Here is a 20,519-nt window from a genome sequence, read left to right on the forward strand (position 1 = left end):
CAGAAAGATAAGGAAGAAGATGATCTGCTGTGGTGACCTCTAATGGGAGCAGCTGAAAGAAGAAGATGATATTAAAAATAGCAGCAGCTCCAGCGCTGCCCCCTGCTGGTCACATCAGACAATTCTGATGAGGTTTCTCTCCCCATCACCCTCTGCTTGTCTGAGCCAATTCTGCACCCATCTACAAACATCACCTTTAATTCCCACTTCTTTTAATTTGACACCCACCCTCTCATATGGCACCTCATCAAATGCTTTCTTAAAGTCCAGATAAATAATCTCATCTGCTCCACTTTGATTGTATCCTTTTTGTTGCCTCCTCATAGAATTCCAGCCTGTCAGTAAAACACAACCTCCCTCTTCTGACCCCATGCTGACTGTTCCTAATAAAGTTCTGTCCTTGCCAGGTGTTGCTCGATCTTATCCTTAATAATTCCTTCCATTAATTTTCCTGTGATGCACATTAAATTTACTGGCCTATAGTTGTTTGGATCTGCCCTGTCACCCTTTTATATAATGGGATGAGATTTGCCATTTACCAGTCTGTTAGAATCTCCCCAGGGCGCAGTGACTTCCTAAAAATGTGTGGCACAGGTTACTATCTGTACACCTTAAGAACTTGAGGGTCAATATTATCAGGTCCTGGTGATTTGTTTGATTTGAGCCTATTTAATCTGAGCAGTACTTCTCCCTCTACAATTTCCAAATCCCTCAGTACCTCCTTAGTAGTCCCTGTTACTACTGTGATGTTATCCACTTTCTCACTTGTGAAGACCTCAGAACAATGTAAGTTTAAGGCATCCGCTATTTCACTGTCTGTATCTTTTAATTCCCTTTTACTATTTCTAATGCACTTCACTTCTTCCTTGACTGTTCTTTTACTTCTAAAATACTGAAAGAATCTCTTAGGCTTGCCTTTCACCTTCTCTGCTCTATTCCTCTCCAACTGTCTTTTAGCCTCCCTGATATCCTTCTTAATAGTTGCCCTCATGTTCTCATACGCTCTATGATTCACTTTGTAGTCATTAGTCTAATATTCCTTATAAAGCAGTTTTTTCTTCCTTTGCAGCTTCTTTTTTAATTCTTTATTAACCCACTGTGAAGTTTTTATTTAATTTCCTATTAATTCCAAATTTAGGTCTGTACCTGTGCTGCTTTATATTTAATACTTATCTAAACTTGTTTCAATGCTCCTTGACTGTCTCCATACTTAACAGCTTACCGTCTTTACACATTGTCACATCTGCTTAAAATTTTCCTAACCAAAGTTCAACTTAACTGTTTTAGTCTTTGCATCTGCACTCTTACAAAATACTGAGAATTATATTATATTATTGTCACATGACCCTAGTGGTCCAATCACCTCTACACTCTCAAATCTATCTAATTGTTACTAAATAATAAATCCAGACAGGCCTCACCCCATATTGGTGCTTTAACGTACTATGTTATAAAACAGTCACTGATTACCTCTAAAAACTCCTATTCTTGTGCTCCTCCATCTTCAAGGTTATCCCAGTTAATATTTGGATAATTAAAGACCCCCGTGACTATAATATCCCCCTGTATTCTTGCCTTTTTGATATTACTAAAAAGATGTGTGTTAGAATTACTGTCTGTATTGGGTGGTCTATAACAGGGGAGGGCAGATTCAGTCCTGGAGGGCCGCAGTGGTTGCAGGTTTTTGTTCCAACCCAGTTGCTTAATTAAAAACCAATCCTTGTCAATTATTTAATTGCATGGCTTGTTAGTGCTTTAACTCTGCCATGTCAGGTCATTCTCATATCCTAGATTTATTTTCCTTTCTAAGGATATCATCCAAATGATTTGAAGTCTAAAACAGAGGAGTTATTCTCAGTGCTTCACATTTTTCTATTCACTTTCCTTCCAAGTATTTAATTAAACCAAATAGTGCGTGATAAATACACACAGGTGTAAATGGTAACAAGCTAAATGGAGAAATGCTGGTCTCTTTTGTCATTTGCGTGGTATTGCTAATTAGGAGCAATTAAAAACCAAGAATACAGCTGTTTAAGACATTTTAGTCTTAAACAGCTGTATTCTTGGTTTTTAATTGCTCCTAATTAGCAATACCAAAGCAATAAGGGTTCAAAATCTTAACGAGTGAGACAACTAAAGTGAAGCTAAAGTGTTACTTGAGCAATAAGGGTTTCTTATTAAGCAATTGGGTTGGAGCAAAAACCTGCAGCCACTGCGGCCCTCTAGGACTGAATTTGCCCACCCCTGGTCTATAACACACTCCTCAAATAAGACCTCTTTGCCTAATGCTTTCCAGGCAAAGCCACATGTCCTCATTAAGTTGGGTCTCATCATCCAAATGAAGAGGATTTATGAATGATGAATTTGTCCGCGGTGGGTTGGCACCCTGCCCGGGATTGGTTCCTGCCTTGTGCCCTGTGTTGGCTGGGATTGGCTCCAGCAGACCCCCGTGACCCTGTGTTCAGATTCAGCGGGTTGGAAAATGGATGGATGGATGAATTTGTCCAGGCTGGTGGTCAGGCTGTCCTCCTGGCATTGCAAACAATCTTTGCTTCCATTTTGGAGAAGGGAGTCATCCCAACGGACTGGAAAACTGGACTGATAGATAGATATTGTCATCCCTATCTGGAAAGGGAAGGGTGATCACCTGGATTTGGGGGGACAACACTGCTCTCAGTGCCAGGTAAGGTCCTCGCTATGGTCATCCTCAATAGGATCCATGATCACTTGCTCACCTAGCAGTCTGGTTTTACGCCTAAGTAGTTAACCATCGACCACATCCTGGCACTGAGGGCTCCCATTGTGTGCAAATGCGAAAATCGGCATAGTCTCTTTGCAGCCTTTATCGATTTTCATACGACGTTGGACTCAGTTGATTGAGCTGCCCTGTGGGACATCCTGAGAATTCATGTGATCCCCTTCAGGTTGCTGGATATCATGGCCGGCCTGTCCACTGGTACTGTGAGTGCTATGCACAGTGGAGACAGAGTCTCTGCGTTTTTCCCAGTTGATTCTGGTGTTCATCAGCAGTGTGTTCTGTTCCTACTCTGTTCAATACTTGTATGGATTGGGTGTTAGGCAGAAACATGGGGTGCAGCGGCTGGGAGTTATCTGTATGGTGAAGAGATTCACTGATCTTGACTTTGCTGATGCTGCTGTGATCTTCATGGATTTAATGGAGGGTTCACAAGTGTGCATACAGTTTGATATCTGGACCTTTAAACAGCTTGGCTTGACAATTTTCTGGAATTTTCCATTCAACAATTAGCCTCACTTGAATCAAATTGTGGATGGATGTTTAAGCTGACCCATCATAAGGATTATAGAGATGGGGGAAATGATACGGAAGCGTCACAGCTTTTTAGTCCGAAGCGTAGCGAGATGAATCGCCGAGTCAAAAACACCGCTGTCACATGAGTCGTGACGTTTGAAGCTTTGAACGTCATCAGTACTTCACAGCACACTTTGTCGCTAAATTAACAGGTGGCCTGTATAAAATACATCATTCAACAATGGTGGGTTGTGAGGGGAGAGAGATTTGGAGAGCTTGACAGATTGTGACTAACGGCGGTCAAGAGGACAGACAAGGACCTTAGCGAAATTAAATGAACACAGACTTGTCTTTACTGGGGACATGAGGCTGAAGCATCGAGTGCCGCTTCTCTTGTGCTTTAGAGATCTTGCCTTGACCTCTGTCAACCACCAGATGCCGCTGTTCATACTTGGGGTGTAGGCTTCAAAGCATCAGCGGCACAATAGAAATCCTGGATGCTTCTTTTCCTTCACTAGGAAGGAGGATGTACAGCAGGGCATAGCAACAAGAAAAAACCTCCTCATCCGATCCAACTCTGTAGCTTAATACATTTCACTTACAAAAGTGGGGGAAGCAAGTGTTCATGTGGACCACTGAAGTTCACTAACTTGCCCATTTAGTTGATTCTTTCACCTTTGTACTTCAAAAGTCATTCAAGATCTTACTGCTTTTTCACTGCTTTATAAAGACATAACTACTTTGTGCACACTAAAAATCAGTACATAAAAGGCATATAAAAGACCCAGCCGTGGCTGGGACGGCTAGAATGATCAACTAAACGCGTTCATGGTCACACCCCCTTAAAATATCAATATTTAAGATAGCAGGAATTGCATTATTTTTAACAATTCAATAAAAACCCCCATCTGGGAGGAAGTGAAAAAGTGTTTCATCTAAAAAAAAACACTGGCCACATCTGAAGGAAGCCTCCAAGATTAAAGCACCAAGTGCAGAGCTTGTGGGAAACTCCCAACAAACGTGGAAGTGAAGTCAATTCCCTAGAGGAATTACGATAATCCCTAGTGATTAGTTACTCCCAAGACTTACCCCTGTGCTATCTCTCCGGTTAACGGAGAACAATGAATCTAATCCAATACTGAAAGTGAAATTTAAGTAAATCTTTGCCGCATTTCAGAGCGCACTAGAAAGTTGGGTTCCATTCAATACAACCAACATGAAATCAGCAATTCAAGATTTGGGTCCCCAAGTACGTTGTATTAGCTATGGTATTAAAAAGGTGGTAGATTCTCAAAAGCCACCCACCTCCACAAAATAACCCAATACCATCTTGCACCAAAGATCACCTGGATAAATACAGGTTTGGTTGAAGCCATTGCAATTTAGGGAATGGAACCACCCATCATGGGATTGTGCTGGTGAGATTGTCAAGATCCTTCCAACTAAGGAATTATGCCAAACTCAGTATGGCTGGATAGGGAACAGAACTTTGTGTAAAAGACCAATGAGACCACTCACTATAGGTTGGGTTATATTAGAGCCGATTGGCCAAATGAGTAAATAGTCATGTAAATCAAAACACCAAGTTTTATTAACATTTCCGGTTCACATTTTTCCAGTTCAACCTTCTTACAGCAAGTACAGCCAAAATGAGCACCACCATCACCAGGGTAGCTGCAGCTCCTAACACCAGGTATCCAGTGGGAAGAGAGGCTGTGGGAGGAGAAGGCAATAAAAGGACATTGTACTGAACTTTGATTCACATATCAAGATTAAGGATCAGTAGCACTAGCAGTAAACTTGGCCTAATCCAGGATCAAGATGGATCTTTACCTTTTTGCTCAATTCTGGAAGTTTCCACCTGGTAAGCCTCCACGATTACAGGACCACTGTGAAGGAGCACATTCTTCCTGGTAGGAGCCATCAGTGCCACCTTGTCTGCAGCTCTGCCTGATCCTGAAATAAGAGGTAGGATTAAATCAAATCCCAAGTAGCCAGATCGGGCAGTTGATTCCCCCCCAACACACCACCAGCTCTGTTGGTCTTTGTTTTTCAGGTGGGTACTAGTGTCTTCCTAGACTATTACAGGTTTGAATACATTTTAAACTAAGTGGCCAAAAGCTACTCACTTCTAAAGGGGCAAGTTTGAGAACAAGGGTCTGTGGCAGAGGGATAGCAGGCAGCAGCAACACAGTAGATGAAGATCTACAGAGACGGGAAGGACAAAATGGTGAAACCAAACAGGTCCAGGAGTCTGACATCTACATTTTCTCATGACTAGATTCTGAGACTTCAAACCAGAGTATACATTTCAGGCAAGCCATATTAACCTCAACTACAAAACAAAAATTCCCCAATTAGAAAGGAAACCCACCTTTTCAGCCAAGGCTTGCTGAGCTACAGGGTCCACAAAAGCAAACATCTCAAACACAAATCTCTTGTAATGACTTGGGTAGGCCACTCCAGATGTGCTGTCCACTGTCACCAAGCTGGTCAAATAGTTGTCCCCCGTGTATGGACATCTGGGCAAAGCAAACCTTCCAGTTAGCACTGACCAGCCAACCTCTCCTCCCCCACCCTCACGGGGGTAACATACCCATTCACTAGAAGACTCCACTGTGGCTGGCTGGAGGCAGAAGGTCCTGGGGTGACCCAGCAGTCCCCAAGAGTCAGAACAAGGTTTGGGTCAGTCCTGTTCACGATGTGCACTTCCACAGCCACAGGATCCCTCAGAGTTTTGGTCACTGGGTAGTCTGCATCTACATAGTAGTAGCCGTAGGAGGAATCTGGAGATGGAAAGGAGGGTGGCCATTAACCTTCACACCCTATCCACATGACCCTCAAAAGGTCCAAATCCACCAGGCTTTTAACCATCAAGCCTTTCGGAGAAGGATTAGCAAATCAAGCCATATAGGACCTCACCCCTCCACAGTACCTGTTGCAATGACCAATTCCAGGTCAAACGGCCCTTGCTCTACTACTGGAAGAGGTGGCGCCACAGTATACACCTCAGCCTCCACTTGCACATCCTGGCTTCCCGAGTAGGTGCACTGGAAGAATAACCTGAGGAGAGAAACACCACATCATAGCAGGTAGATCACATTTAGGGTTAGAGGAAGCAGGTTCAGAAGCCTTACTTGTAGACACTGTCCCTGGTGATGGAGCCATCTGGACCACTGCTCACAGTGATGGCAGCAGACATGGTGTTCTGGTAGGTCACATTTCCACCAGCCAGCTGAAAACAAAATTACAATCACTGCTGTCCATGACGTTAGAAACGTTAACCCCCATCTTGCACTATCAGCCACATTAGTTTGTCCTAAAGTTATTGGACCACACAACAGAAACCTCATCCCCTTTACTAGGGCAAAGTAGTCCTCACTTTAGTTCCACCACAAAACCATCAGGTCTAACAAAGATCACATCACCAGCTATAGAGCCCCCTGCTGCTTCATACCCCCCCCCCCCCCCCGATGGAGTCTCACCTGAACTGTGCTGCCACAGGCACTGACTGGAAACTGGTACATGACAAAGCTAGACAGGCTGGTCACAGGGCTGCAACTGGGGGAACTGCTGTCCACCAACAGGATGGACGCAAGATCCAGGGGAGGAAGGGTCACATTCTCAGACACCACCACCACAAACTGGCCATCCAGGGTGCACTGCACAGTCACTGGCCAAAGCAAAAAAGCATGATTATCCAGTAGCATATCCTCCTTTCGTCACTCACACCACCCAACTACTCACCATCATTGGCATAGTAGCATGGACTGGTGCTGCTGCTTGAATCGTAGCAACAGTTGTTGGCTTCACAGTCCGCTTGACTAATGGATGAAGACCCTCCACAAGGGAGCTTCTCACTGTCTGCAACTGCACATCTCTCAGCAACACTCACCGATCGACGAGCTGCAATGGTCAAACGGCCCATTTATTTAGAATATCAAGAGACAGGGTGCCAACCCTGAAGAGAAATCATACCTGGCTTAGGACAGGTGAAGGTTTTCACATTTGATCTTGATCCAACAGCAATGGTCACGACATACTGGGAGCCCTAAAGAGAACAGGAGAGGCTCAGACCACAAAACACAGCTTCATTAAAAACTGCTACCAACGGCATAAACGTTGGTGCTACTCACCTGCTCAGACACGTGAGCGTACGACGAAGAAAAGGGGACCGTTAGTGTGGTGCGGCCAGCTATTACTCGGAGAAAAATTCCTGGGAGGTCTTTGGTCACCTTTACCAGTCCGCCTCTAGTCTCTGAAAAATACGAGAATTAAAGAGGGTAACATTTACTCGTAGACGCGGACATGTCGCAGTGGTCGAGGGAACACCGCACTCACTCTGAAGAAAAATGTGCGGAGAACCAGCAAATGACAGAGTCATCATGCTGTCGACGTCGTCACATTTCTTAATCACGTCCCCTGACCGAGAAGCTGCAAGATGAGCGCCCGACACGCACAAAACCAGCCAGAAAAGATACCAGCAATCCAAACGCTCCATAGTGCAAATGAGCCAAACAGAAACACAACATGAACGAGAGCGCGCAGGCGGGTTTAAATCATCGGCGGCGACGGCGCGCGCAGGTGACTCGTTAGTGAGAAGGCGCGAGAATGGAGCGCGGGAAATCAACGTCACTCCTTCTGCTAGTGCGGCTTTATTGAGCAATCAGCACGTCACGGCATCGGACTGATCAGTCCAAACGAAGACCGTGTAGAAGTGACCGCTCTGCGGGGTGATCTGTCTGTTAATTTAATGAGGGAAATCAGGAAACATCAAGGAAGAAATGGAGACGAGAAACGTGACAAGTTCGACGATTTTAGAGGGGCTGTGTAAATAAGACTGTGAGGGAATGATCCGCCTTATTGGTGGATGGTGTTAAACCACATCACTTTTCTGTGTTAATAATCGTTGTGATTGTTTAATACTACTATTAATAATAATATTAATATTAATAGTTGTAGTAGTATCGATGTCAGCTTAATTTGGTTTATTTATTTAATTAAGTGTTGTCATGATGCAGAAGACAAAATCCCTCCTCATATTAGCTTTGTTGAAAGAAATTGTAATGTGCTTATTTTTTCTTCATTACGTTTTATTATTATTATTTAAAAACTACAACACTCTCTTTCTATTTTCAGTTTTTATTAGCACTTAGTCTTAGCTATTTATTTCATTTGTTTAGCAGGAGACGTTATCATACCAGGCTTCGTTTTCTTAAACTGATGCTCAATATTAGCGATTAACGCGTAACTTTAAAATGCACACAGCTAACGTCCGAGATGCTTTTTCGTTCGTTTACTAAAATCCTGATTAAGCAGCCACTTTATAAAGTCCTATTAACCCGGCCCTGAATTCCTCTACAAAATTATAATCACACTAGACATTAAGTCCGTTACAATAACGGACGCTAGAACAGTAGTGCATAAACATTAGTAGGAACAGTCTATTTTAAATGGCAAGGGACCGTCTATTTTGTGTTACAGTAATACTGGCTTGCATGTGGCTGTAATATGTGTCACTTTATTGTGTGCCTTTAATTTTCTCTCGCAGTAATACTGGTTTGTATTTCTGTATAATGCCTGTAATTTTCTCTGATAGTAATACTAGCTTTGATGTCCGTAATATGCGTTTAATTTTCTGTCACAACAGTGGGCAATCAGCAGAGCTTTCCCCAGCAATATGTCTTAGGTCTTACCTCATCTACCCAAATCCGATTTGATCGGCTGCGCGATATTTTATAGGCCCCGCCCTCTCTGTGTTGTGTGACGCGTCAGACGGCCTTTGAAGCATCTGCTTTGAAGCATCGCACAGTGCCCCGCGCATTCGCACTTCACCGGAAGAAACACACGGACACATGGACGCACACAAAGGTTTATTAAAGAGGATATCGACGGCAATGTAACGGATTGGCATTGATTTCATTATAAGGTGATGTTTTAATCCTTCTGTATATAGGTGAAGAAGAAATTGTTAGAAAGGTATATGAAGATAATTTTTTGTGCTGCTTTGAAAATTTTCCACTGTAAAAAAAATGCTGCATTTTTAAACAAGTAAATCACTCTGTTCACATGTTTACAATATTTTAATGTATAACACTAAAAATTCTGGGATATGTTGCTGCGTTCAGTGTTAGAACATTAGCACAAATAAGAAGAGAACAGTCCATTCAGCCCAAAAAAGCCCACCAGTCCTGTCCACTTATTTCTCCCAATAAAACATCTAGTTCAGTTTTGAAAGTCTCGATCCACTGACTAATTCCCTTCATAATTTTAAACACTTCAGTCAGGTCACCTCTTAATCTTCTTTTCCTTAAACTCTAAAGGCTCAGCTCTTTTAATCTTTCCTCATAACTCATCCCCTGTAGCCTTGAAATCAGCCCAGTCGCTCTTCTCTGGACCTTTTCTAGCACTGCTATGTCCTTTTTGTAGCCTGGAGACCCAAACTGCACACAGGACTCCAGATGAGGCCTCACCAGTGTGTTATAAAGGTTGAGCAGAACCTCCTGTGACTTGTATTCCACACATCAAGGCGCTATATAACCTGACATTGTGTTAGCCTTCTTTATGGCTTCTGAACACTGTCTGGAAGTCGATAGCTTAGAGTTCACTATGACTCCTAAATTCTTCTCATAAGGTCGACTCTCGATTTTCTGACCGCCCATTGTGTATTCAAATCTCACATTTTTACTTCCTATGCATAATTCTTTACATTTACTGACATTAAATGTTATCGTCCACAAATCTGCCCAAGCCTGCCTGCTATCCAAGTCCTTCTGGGATGATATAACAGATTCCAAATTATCTACTAAGCCACCGATCTTAGTGTCATCTGCAGACTTAACCAGCTTGTTATTTATATTCCTATATAAATCATTTTAATATATTAAAAATTGCAGCAGGAGGGTTATGTCAGGAAGGGCATCCGGTGCAAATTTTGCCAAATCAATATGCGGACAACAATACAAATTTCCATACCAGATCGGTCGAGCCCCGGGTTAACAACAACCACCACCAGTACTGTTAGCCAACAGGGTGCTGGCGGAAATTGGGCTACTGTTGGCCGAAGAAGAAGAAGAAGAAGAAGAGGGGGTGATGTGTCCGGAGGAAGGTAAAGAGAGTGGAACTGAGGGTAGGAACTTTGAATGTTGGCAGTATGACTGGTAAGGGGAGAGAGTTAGCAGAGATGATGGAGAGAAGGAAGGTTTATATTTTGTGAGTACAAGAGACTAAATGGTAGGGGAGTAAGGTCAGGTGGATCAGAGGTGGATTTAAATTGTTCTGTAATGGTATGGATGGGCGGAGAAATTTGAGTAGGAGTTATTCTGCAGGAACATCATGTCAAGAGTGTTTTGGAGTTGAAAAGAGTGTCAGACAGAGTACTGATTATGAAGTTGGAAATTGGTGGTGTGATGATGAATGTTGTAAGTGCATATGCACCGCAAGATGGGTGTGCAATGGGCGAAAAAGAAGATTTTTGGAGTGAGTTGGATGAAGTGATGAACAGTGTACCCAAGGGACAGAAAGTGGTGACTGGAGCGGATTTCAATGGACATGTTGGTGAAGGGAACTGAGGAGATGAGGAGGTGCTGGGTAGCTATGACGTCAAGGAGAGGAATGAAGAAGGTCAGAGAAAAGTGGATTTTGGCAAAGGATGGACATGGCTGTGGTGAATATGTATTTTAAGAAGAGGGAGGAATATAGGGTGACGTCCAAGAGTGCTGGAAGATGCACACAGGTAGATGATGTCCTATGCAGAAGAGTCAATCTGAAGGAGATTGAATACTGCATGGGAAAGTGTAGTTAAGCAACATAGGATGGTGGTCTGTAGGATGACATTGGAGATCAAGAATAGGAAGAGAGTGAGGGCAGAGCCAAGGATGAAATGGTGGAAATTGAAAAAGGAAGACTGCAAGGTGGAGTTTAGGGAGGAGGTGAGACTGGCACTGGGTGGTAGTGAAGAGTTATCAGACAGCTGGGACAATACAGCAGAAGTAGTGAGGGTGACAGCAAGAAGTTTGCTTGGCGTGACATCTGCATAGAGGAAGGAGGAAAAGGAAACCTGGTGATGGAATGATGAAATACAGGAGAGTATACAGAGGAAGAGGATGCCAAAAAAGAAGTGGGATAGTCAGAGAGATGCAGAAAGTAGACAAGAGTACAAGGAGATAAGGCACAAGGTGAAGAGAGAGGTGGTGAAGGTTAAAGAAAAGGCTTATTATGAGTTGTATGAGAGGTTGGACGCTAAGGAGGGAGAAAAGGACAGGTGGGCTACACAGAGGGGCCGAGCTGGGAAAGATGTGCAGCAGATTAGGGTGATAAAGGATACAAATGGAAGCATACTCACAAGTGAGGAGAGTGTGATGAGCAGATGGAAAAAGTACTTTTGAGAGGCTGATGAATGAAGAGAAGGAGAGAAGGAGTTGGAAGATGTGGAGATAGTGAATCAGGAAGTGCAATGGATTATCAAGGAGGAAGTAAGGACAGCGATGAAGAGGATGAAGAATGGAAAGGCCACTGGTCCAGGTGACATACCTATGGAAGCATGGAGGTGTTTAGGAGAGATGGCAGTGGAGTTTTTAACCAGATTGTTTAATGGAATCTTGGAAAGTGAGAGGATGCCTGAGGAGTGGAGAAGTGTACTGGTGCTGATATTTAAGAATAAGGGGGATGTGCAGGACTGCAGTAACTACAGGGGGATAAAATTGATGAGCCACAGCAAGAAGTTATGGGAAAGAGTAGTGGAAGCTCAATTAAGAAGTGAGGTGATGATTAGTGAGCAGCAGGATGGTTTCATGCCAAGAAAGTGCGCCACAGATGTGGTGTTTGCTCTGACTATGTTGATGGAGATGTTTAGAGAAGGCCAGAAGGAGTTGCATTGCGTCTTTGAGGACCTGGAGAAAGCATATGACAGGGTGACTGAGAGGAGCTGTGGTATTGTATGAGGAAGTCGGGAGTGGCAGAGAAATACTTCAGAGTTGTGCAGGATATGTAAGAGGGAAGTGTGACTGTGGTGAGGTCTGTGGTTGGAGTGACAGAGGTGGGATTACATCAGGGATCGGCTCTGAGCCCTTTCATATTTGTAATGGTGATGGACAGGCTGACAGACGAGATTAGATAGGAGTCCCCGTGGACTGTGATGTTTGCTGATGACATTGTGATCTGTAGTGAGAGGAGGGAGCAGGTTGAGGAGACCCTGGAGAGGTGGAGATATGAGAGGAGAGGAATGAATGTCAGTAGGACCACCAAGACAGAATACATGTGTGTGAATGAGAGGGAGGTCAATGGAATTGTAAGGATGAGGGGAGTAGAGTTGGTGAAGGTGGATGAGTTTAAATACTTGGGATCAACAGTACAGAGTAATGAGGAGTGTGGAAGAGAAGTGAAGAAGAGAGTGCAGGCAGAGTGGAGTGGGTGGAGAAGAGTGTCAGGAGTGATTGGTGACAGACGGGTATCAGCAAGAGTGAAAGGGAAGGTCTACGGGATGGTAGTGACACCAGCTATGTTATATGGGCTGGAGACGGTGGCACAGGAGACAGAGCTGGAGGTGGCATAGTTAAAGATGTTAAGATTTGCCTTGGGTGTGACAAGGATGGACAGGATTAGAAATGAGGACATTAGAGGGTCAGGTCTGGTGGGACGTTTGGGAGACAAAGGCAGAGAGGCGAGATTGTGTTGGTTTGGACAGAGGAGCGATGAGGGGTACATTGGGAGAAGGATGCTAAGGATAGAGCTATCAGGTAAGAGGAAAAGAGAAAGGCCTAAGCGGAGGTTTATGGATGTGGTGAGAGAGGACATGCAGGTGATGGGTGTAACAGAACAAGATGCAGAGGACAGAAAGATAAGGAAGAAGATGATCTGCTGTGGTGACCTCTAATGGGAGCAGCCGAAAGAAGAAGATGATATTAAAAATAGCAGCAGCTCCAGCGCTGCCCCCTGCTGGTCACATCAGACAATTCTGATGAGGTTCCTCTCCCCATCACCCTCTGCTTGTCTGAGCCAATTCTGCACCCATCTACAAACATCACCTTTAATTCCCACTTCTTTTAATTTGACACCCACCCTCTCATATGGCACCTCATCAAATGCTTTCTTAAAGTCCAGATAAATAATCTCATCTGCTCCACTTTGATTGTATCCTTTTTGTTGCCTCCTCATAGAATTCCAGCCTGTCAGTAAAACACAACCTCCCTCTTCTGACCCCATGCTGACTGTTCCTAATAACGTTCTGTCCTTGCCAGGTGTTGCTCGATCTTATCCTTAATAATTCCTTCCATTAATTTTCCTGTGATGCACATTAAATTTACTGACCTATAGTTGTTTTGGATCTGCCCTGTCACCCTTTTATATAATGGGATGAGATTTGCCATTTACCAGTCCATTAGAATCTCCCCAGGGCGCAGTGACTTCCTAAAAATGTGCGGCACAGGTTACTATCTGTACTCCTTAAGAACTTGAGGGTCAATATTATCAGGTCCTGGTGATTTGTTTGATTTGAGCCTATTTAATCTGAGCAGTACTTCTCCCTCTACAATTTCCAAATCCCTCAGTACCTCCTTAGTAGTCCCTGTTACTACTGTGATGTTATCCACTTTCTCACTTGTGAAGACCTCAGAACAATGTAAGTTTAAGGCATCCGCTATTTCACTGTCTGTATCTTTTAATTCCCTTTTAATATTTCTAATGCACTTCACTTCTTCCTTGACTGTTCTTTTACTTCTAAAATACTGAAAGAATCTCTTAGGCTTGCCTTTCGCCTTCTCTGCTCTATTCCTCTCCAACTGTCTTTTAGCCTCCCTGATATCCTTCTTAATAGTTGCCCTCATGTTCTCATACGCTCTATGATTCACTTTGTAGTCATTAGTCTAATATTCCTTATAAAGAAGTTTTTTCTTCCTTTGCAGCTTCTTTTTTAATTCTTTATTAACCCACTGTGAAGTTTTTATTTAATTTCCTATTAATTCCAAATTTAGGTCTGTACCTGTGCTGCTTTATATTTAATACTTATCTAAACTTGTTTCAATGCTCCTTGACTGTCTCCATACTTAACAGCTTATCGTCTTTACACATTGTCACATCTGCTCAAAATTTTCCTAACCAAAGTTCAACTTAACTGTTTTAGTCTTTGCATCTGCACTCTTACAAAATACTGAGAATTATATTATATTATTGTCACATGACCCTAGTGGTCCAATCACCTCTGCACTCTCAAATCTAATTGTTACTAAATAATAAATCCAGACAGGCCTCACCCCATATTGGTGCTTTAACGTACTATGTTATAAAACAGTCACTGATTACCTCTAAAAACTCCTATTCTTGTGCTCCTCCATCTTCAATTATCCAAATATTTACTGGGATAACCTTGAAGACCCCCGTGACTATAATATCCCCCTGTATTCTTGCCTTTTTGATATTACTAAAAAGATGTGTATTAGAATTACTGTCTGTATTGGGTGGTCTATAACACACTCCTCAAATAAGACCTTTCCCTAATGCTTTCCAGGCAAAGCCACATGTCCTCACTAAGTTGGGTCTCATCATCCAAATGAAGAGGATTTATGAATGATGAATTTGTCCACGGTGGGTTGGTACCCTGCCCGGGATTGGTTCCTGCCTTGTGCCCTGTGTAGGCTGGGATTGGCTCCAGCAGACCCCCGTGACACTGTGTTTGGATTCAGAGGGTTGGAAAATGGATGGATGGATGAATTTGTCCAGGCTGGTGGTCAGGCTGTCCTCCTGGCATTGCAAACAATCTTTGCTTCCATTTTGGAGAAGGGAGTCATCCCAACGGACTGGAAAACTGGACTGATAGATATTGGCATCCCTATCTGGAAAGGGAAGGGTGATCACCTGGATTTGGGGGGACAACACTGCTCTCAGTGCCAGGTAAGGTCCTCGCTATGGTCATCCTCAATAGGATCCATGATCACTTGCTCACCTAGCAGTCTGGTTTTACGCCTAAGAAGTTGACCATCGACCACATCCTGGCACTGAGGGCTCCCATGGTGTGCAAATGCGAAAATCGGCATAGTTTCTTTGCAGCCTTTATCGATTTTCATATGACGTTGGACTCAGTTGATTGAGCTGCCCTGTGGGACATCCTGAGAATTCATGTGATCCCCTGAAGGTTGCTGGATATCAGGGCCGGCCTGTCCACTGGTACTGTGAGTGCTATGCACAGTGGAGACAGAGTCTCTGCTTTTTTCCCCAGTTGATTCTGGTGTTCATCAGCAGTGTGTTCTGTTCCTACTCTGTTCAATACTTGTATGGACTGGGTGTTAGGCAGAAACATGGGGTGCAGCGGCTGGGGGTTATCTGTATGGTGAAGAGATTCACTGATCTTGACATTGCTGATGCTGCTGTGATCTTCATGGAGTTAATGGAGGGTTCACAAGTGTGCATACAGTTTGATATCTGGACCTTTAAACAGCTTGGCTTGACAATTTTCTGGAATTTTCCATTCAACAATTAGCCTCACTTGAATCAAATTGTGGATGGATGTTTAAGCTGACCCATCATAAGGATTATAGAGATGGGGGAAATGATATGGAAGCGTCGAAGCTTTTCAGTCCGAAGCGTAGCGAGATGAATCGCCGAGTCAAAAACACCGCTGTCACATGAGTCGTGACGTTTGAAGCTTTGAACGTCATCAGTACTTCACAGCGCACTTTGTCGCTAAATTAACAGGTGGCCTGTATAAAATACATCATTCAACAATGGTGGGTTGTGAGGGGAGAGAGATTTGGAGAGCTTGACAGATTGTGACTAACGGCGGTCAAGAGGACAGACAAGGACCTTAGCGAAATTAAATGAACACAGACTTGTCTTTACTGGGGACATGAGGCTGAAACATCGAGTGCCGCTTCTCTTGTGCTTTAGAGATATTGCCTTGACCTCGGTCAACCACCAGATGCCGCTGTTCATACTTGGGGTGTAGGCTTCAAAGCATCAGCGGCACAATAGAAATCCTGGATGCTGCTTTTCCTTCACTAGGAAGGAGGATGTACAGCAGGGCATAGCAACAAGAAAAACCCTCCTCATCCGATCCAAATCTGTAGCTTAATACATTTCACTTACAAAAGTGTGGGAAGCAAGTGTTCATGTGGACCACTGAAGTTCACTAACTTGCACATTTAGTTTATTCTTTCACCTTTGTACTTCTCAAGTCATTCGAGATCTGACTGCTTTTTAACTTCTTTATAAAGACACTGAACTACTTTGTGCACACTAAAATCAGTACATAAAAGGCATATAAAAGACCCAGCCGTGGCTGGGACGGCTAGAATGATCAACTAAACGCGTTCATGGTCACACCCCCTTAAAATATCAATATTTAAGGTAGCAGGAATTGCATTATTTTTAATAATTCAATAAAAACCCCATCTGGGAGGAAGTGAAAAAGTGTTTCATCTAAAAAAAAAACACTGGCCACATCTGAAGGAAGCCTCCAAGATTAAAGCACCAAGTGCAGAGCTTGTGGGAAACTCCAAACGTGGAAGTGAAGTCAGTTCCCTAGAGGAATTAAGATAATCCCTAGTGATTAGTTACTCCCAAGATTTACCCCTGTGCTATCTCTCCGGTTAATGGAGAACAATTAATCTAATCCAATACTAAAAGTAAATCTTTGCCGCATTTCAGAGCGCACTAGAAAGTTGGGTTCCATTCAATACAACCAACAGGAAATCAGCAATTCAAGATTTGGGTCCCCAAGTACGTTGTATTAGCTATGGTATTAAAAAGGTGGTAGATTCTCAAAAGCCACCAACCTCCACAAAATAACCCAATACCATCTTGCACCAAAGATCACCTGGATAAATACAGGTTTGGTTGAAGCCATTTCAATTTAGGGAATGGAACCACCCATCATGGGATTGTGCTGGTGAGATTGTCAAGATCCTTCCAACTAAGGAATTATGCCAAACTCAGTATGGCTGGATAGGGAACAGAACTTTGTGTAAAAGACCAATGAGACCACTCACTAGAGGTTGGGTTATATTAGAGCAGATTGGCCAAATGAGTAAATAGTCATGTAAATCTAAACACCAAGTTTTATTAACATTTCTGGTTCACATTTTTCCAGTTCAACCTTCTTACAGCAAGTACAGCCAAAATGAGCACCACCATCACCAGGGTAGCTGCAGCCCCTAACACCAGGTATCCAGTGGGAAGAGATGCTGTGGGAGGAGAAAGCAAGAAAAGGACATTGTACTGACCTTTGATTCACATATCAAGATAAAGGATCAGTAGCACTAGCAGTAAACTTGGCCTAATCCAGGATCAAGATGGATCTTTACCTTTTTGCTCAATTCTGGAAGTTTCCACCTGGTAAGCCTCCAAGATTACAGGACCACTGTGAAGGAGCACATTCTTCCTGGTAGGAGCCATCAGTGCCACCTTGTCTGCAGCTCTGCCGGATCCTGAAAGGAGAAGAGGTAGGATTAAGTCCCAAGTAGCCAGATCGGGCAGTTGATTTTTCCCCCTGACACCACCAGGTCTGTTGGTCTTTGTTTTTCAGGTGGGTACTAGTGTCTTCCTAGACTATTACAGGTTTGAATAAATTTTAAACTAAGTGGCCAAAGGCTACTCACTTCTAGAGGGGCAAGTTTGAGAACAAGGGTCTGTGGCAGAGGGATAGCAGGCAGCAGCAACACAGTAGATGAAGATCTACAGAGACGGTAAGGACAAAATGGTGAAACCAAACAGGTCCAGGAGTCTGACATCTACATTTTCTCATGACTAGATTGAGACTTCAAACCAGAGTATACATTTCAGGCAAGCCATATTAACCTCAACTACAAAACCAAAATTCCCCAATTAGAAAGGAAACCCACCTTTTCAGCCAAGGCTTGCTGAGCTACAGGGTCCACAAAAGCAAACATCTCAAACACAAATCTCTTGTAATGACTTGGGTAGGCCACTCCAGATGTGCTGTCCACTGTCACCAAGCTGGTCAAATAGTTGTCCCCCGTGTATGGACATCTGGGCAAAGCAAACCTTCCAGTTAGCACTGACCAGCCAACCTCTCCTCCCCCACCCTCACGGGGGTAACATACCCATTCACTAGAAGACTCCACTGTGGCTGGCTGGAGGCAGAAGGTCCTGGGGTGACCCAGCAGTCCCCAAGAGTCAGAACAAGGTTTGGGTCAGTCCTGTTCACGATGTGCACTTCCACAGCCACAGGATCCCTCAGAGTTTTGGTCACTGGGTAGTCCGCATCTACATAGTAGTAGCCGTAGGAGGAATCTGGAGATGGAAAGGAGGGTAGCCATTAACCTTCACACCCTATCCACATGACCCTCAAAAGGTCCAAATCCATCAGGCTTTTAACCTTCAAGCCTTTCGGAGAAGGATTAGCAAATCAAGCCATATAGGACCTCACCCCTCCACAGTACCTGTTGCAATGACCAATTCCAGGTCAAACGGCCCTTGCTCTACTACTGGAAGAAGTGGCGCCACAGTATACACCTCAGCCTCCACTTGCACATCCTGGCTTCCCGAGTAGGTGCACTGGAAGAATAACCTGAGGAGAGAAACACCACATCATAGTAGGTAGATCACATTTAGGGTTAGAGGAAGCAGGTTCAGAAGCCTTACTTGTAGACACTGTCCCTGGTGATGGAGCCATCTGGACCACTGCTCACAGTGATGGCAGCAGACATGGTGTTCTGGTAGGTCACATTTCCACCAGCCAGCTGAAAACAAAATTACAATCACTGCTGTCCATGACGTTAGAAACGTTAACCCCCATCTTGCACTATCAGCCACATTAGTTTGTCCTAAAGTTATTGGACCACACAACAGAAACCTCATCCCCTTTACTAGGGCAAAGTAGTCCTCACTTTAGTTCCACCACAAAACCATCAGGTCTAACAAAGATCACATCACCAGCAATAGAGCCCCCTGCTGCTTGATACCCCCCCCCCCCCCCCCCAGATGGAGTCTCACCTGAACTGTGCTGCCACAGGCACTGACTGGAAACTGGTACATGACAAAGCTAGACAGGCTGGTCACAGGGCTGCAGCTGGGGGAACTGCTGTCCACCAACAGGATGGACGCAAGATCCAGGGGAGGAAGGGTCACATTCTCAGACACCACCACCACAAACTGGCCATCCAGGGTGCACTGCACAGTCACTGGCCAAAGCAAAAAAGCATGAATATCCAGTAGCATATCCTCCTTTCATCACTCACACTACCCAATTACTCACCATCATTGGCATAGTAGCATGGACTGGTGCTGCTGCTTGAATCGTAGCAACAGTTGTTGGCTTCACAGTCCGCTTGACTAATGGATGAAGACCCTCCACAAGGGAGCTTCTCACGGTCTGCAACTGCACATCTCTCAGCAACACTCACCGATCGACGAGCTGCAATGGTCAAACAGCCCATTTATTTAGAATATCAAGAGACATTCAGGGTGCCAACCCTGAAGAGAAATCATACCTGGCTTAGGACAGGTGAAGGTTTTCACATTTGATCTTGATCCAACAGCAATGGTCACGACATACTGGGAGCCCTAAAGAGAACAGGAGAGGCTCAGACGACAATACACAGCTTCATTAAAAACTGCTACCAACGGCATAAACGTTGGTGCTACTCACCTGCTCAGACACGTGAGCGTACGACGAAGAAAAGGGGACCGTTAGTGTGGTGCGGCCAGCTATTACTTGGAGAAAAATTCCTGGGAGGTCTTTGGTCACCTTTACCAGTCCGCCTCTAGTCTCTGAAAAATACGAGAATTAAAGAGGGTAACATTTACTCGTAGACGCGGACATGTCGCAGTGGTCGAGGGAACACCGCACTCACTCTGAAGAAAAATGTGCGGAGAACCAGCAAATGACAGAGTCATCATGCTGTCGACGTCGTCACATTTCTTAATCACGTCCCCTGACCGAGAAGCGGAAAGATGAGCGCCCGACACGCACAAAACCAGCCAGAAAAGATACCAGCAATCCAAACGCTCCATAGTGCAAATGAGCCAAACAGAAACACGACATGAACGAGAGCGCGCAGGCGGGTTTAAATCATCGGCGGCGACGGCGCGCGCAGGTGACTCGTTAGTGAGAAGGCGCGAGAATGGAGCGCGGGAAATTAGCGTCACTCCTTCTGCTAGTGCGGCTTTATTGAGCAATTAGCATGTCACGGCATCGGACTGATCAGTCCAAACGAAGACCGTGTAGAAGTGACCCTCTGCGGGGCGATCTGGCTGTTAATTTAATGAGGGAAATCAGGAAACATCAAGGAAGAAA

General features: G+C 44.2%; 2 protein-coding genes across 24 annotated transcripts in view; both read right to left on the minus strand.

The window, feature by feature from the left end:
* Positions 1–20,519, minus strand: part of LOC114641729 (zona pellucida sperm-binding protein 4-like) — a 290,625-nt gene that overhangs the window by 215,206 nt on the left and 54,900 nt on the right. For 6 of the 23 annotated variants that reach the window (XM_051927502.1, XM_051927504.1, XM_051927501.1 and 3 more), the window contains exons 1-7: positions 7,613–7,810; positions 7,408–7,529; positions 7,250–7,322; positions 7,019–7,177; positions 6,757–6,944; positions 6,409–6,506; positions 6,207–6,334 (exon numbers count right to left, since the gene is read on the minus strand). In XM_051927502.1, the coding sequence (XP_051783462.1) occupies positions 6,207–6,334; positions 6,409–6,506; positions 6,757–6,944; positions 7,019–7,177; positions 7,250–7,322; positions 7,408–7,529; positions 7,613–7,772 (928 nt within the window). In that variant the 5' untranslated portion in view covers positions 7,773–7,810. Of the gene's footprint in view, positions 1–5,400; positions 5,477–5,645; positions 5,794–5,867; positions 6,058–6,206; positions 6,335–6,408; positions 6,507–6,756; positions 6,945–7,018; positions 7,178–7,249; positions 7,323–7,407; positions 7,530–7,612; positions 7,812–20,519 lie in introns of those variants that run through there. The other 17 variants (XM_051927486.1, XM_051927484.1, XM_051927480.1 and 14 more) reach the window with 12 other exon arrangements.
* LOC114641721 (zona pellucida sperm-binding protein 4-like) lies at positions 17,309–20,277 on the minus strand. Its single transcript, XM_028790743.2, has 12 exons — positions 20,077–20,277; positions 19,872–19,993; positions 19,714–19,786; positions 19,479–19,637; positions 19,217–19,404; positions 18,866–18,963; positions 18,664–18,791; positions 18,325–18,514; positions 18,103–18,250; positions 17,860–17,935; positions 17,566–17,688; positions 17,309–17,445 (listed from the first exon to the last, which is right to left on the minus strand). Exons 1-12 carry the CDS (start codon positions 20,234–20,236, stop codon positions 17,324–17,326), a joined length of 1,587 nt encoding a protein of 528 aa, XP_028646576.1. The 5' UTR covers positions 20,237–20,277; the 3' UTR covers positions 17,309–17,323.

Source organism: Erpetoichthys calabaricus, chromosome 5 (genome assembly GCF_900747795.2).
Source record: "Erpetoichthys calabaricus chromosome 5, fErpCal1.3, whole genome shotgun sequence".
Classification (NCBI taxonomy): Eukaryota; Metazoa; Chordata; class Cladistia; order Polypteriformes; family Polypteridae; genus Erpetoichthys; species Erpetoichthys calabaricus.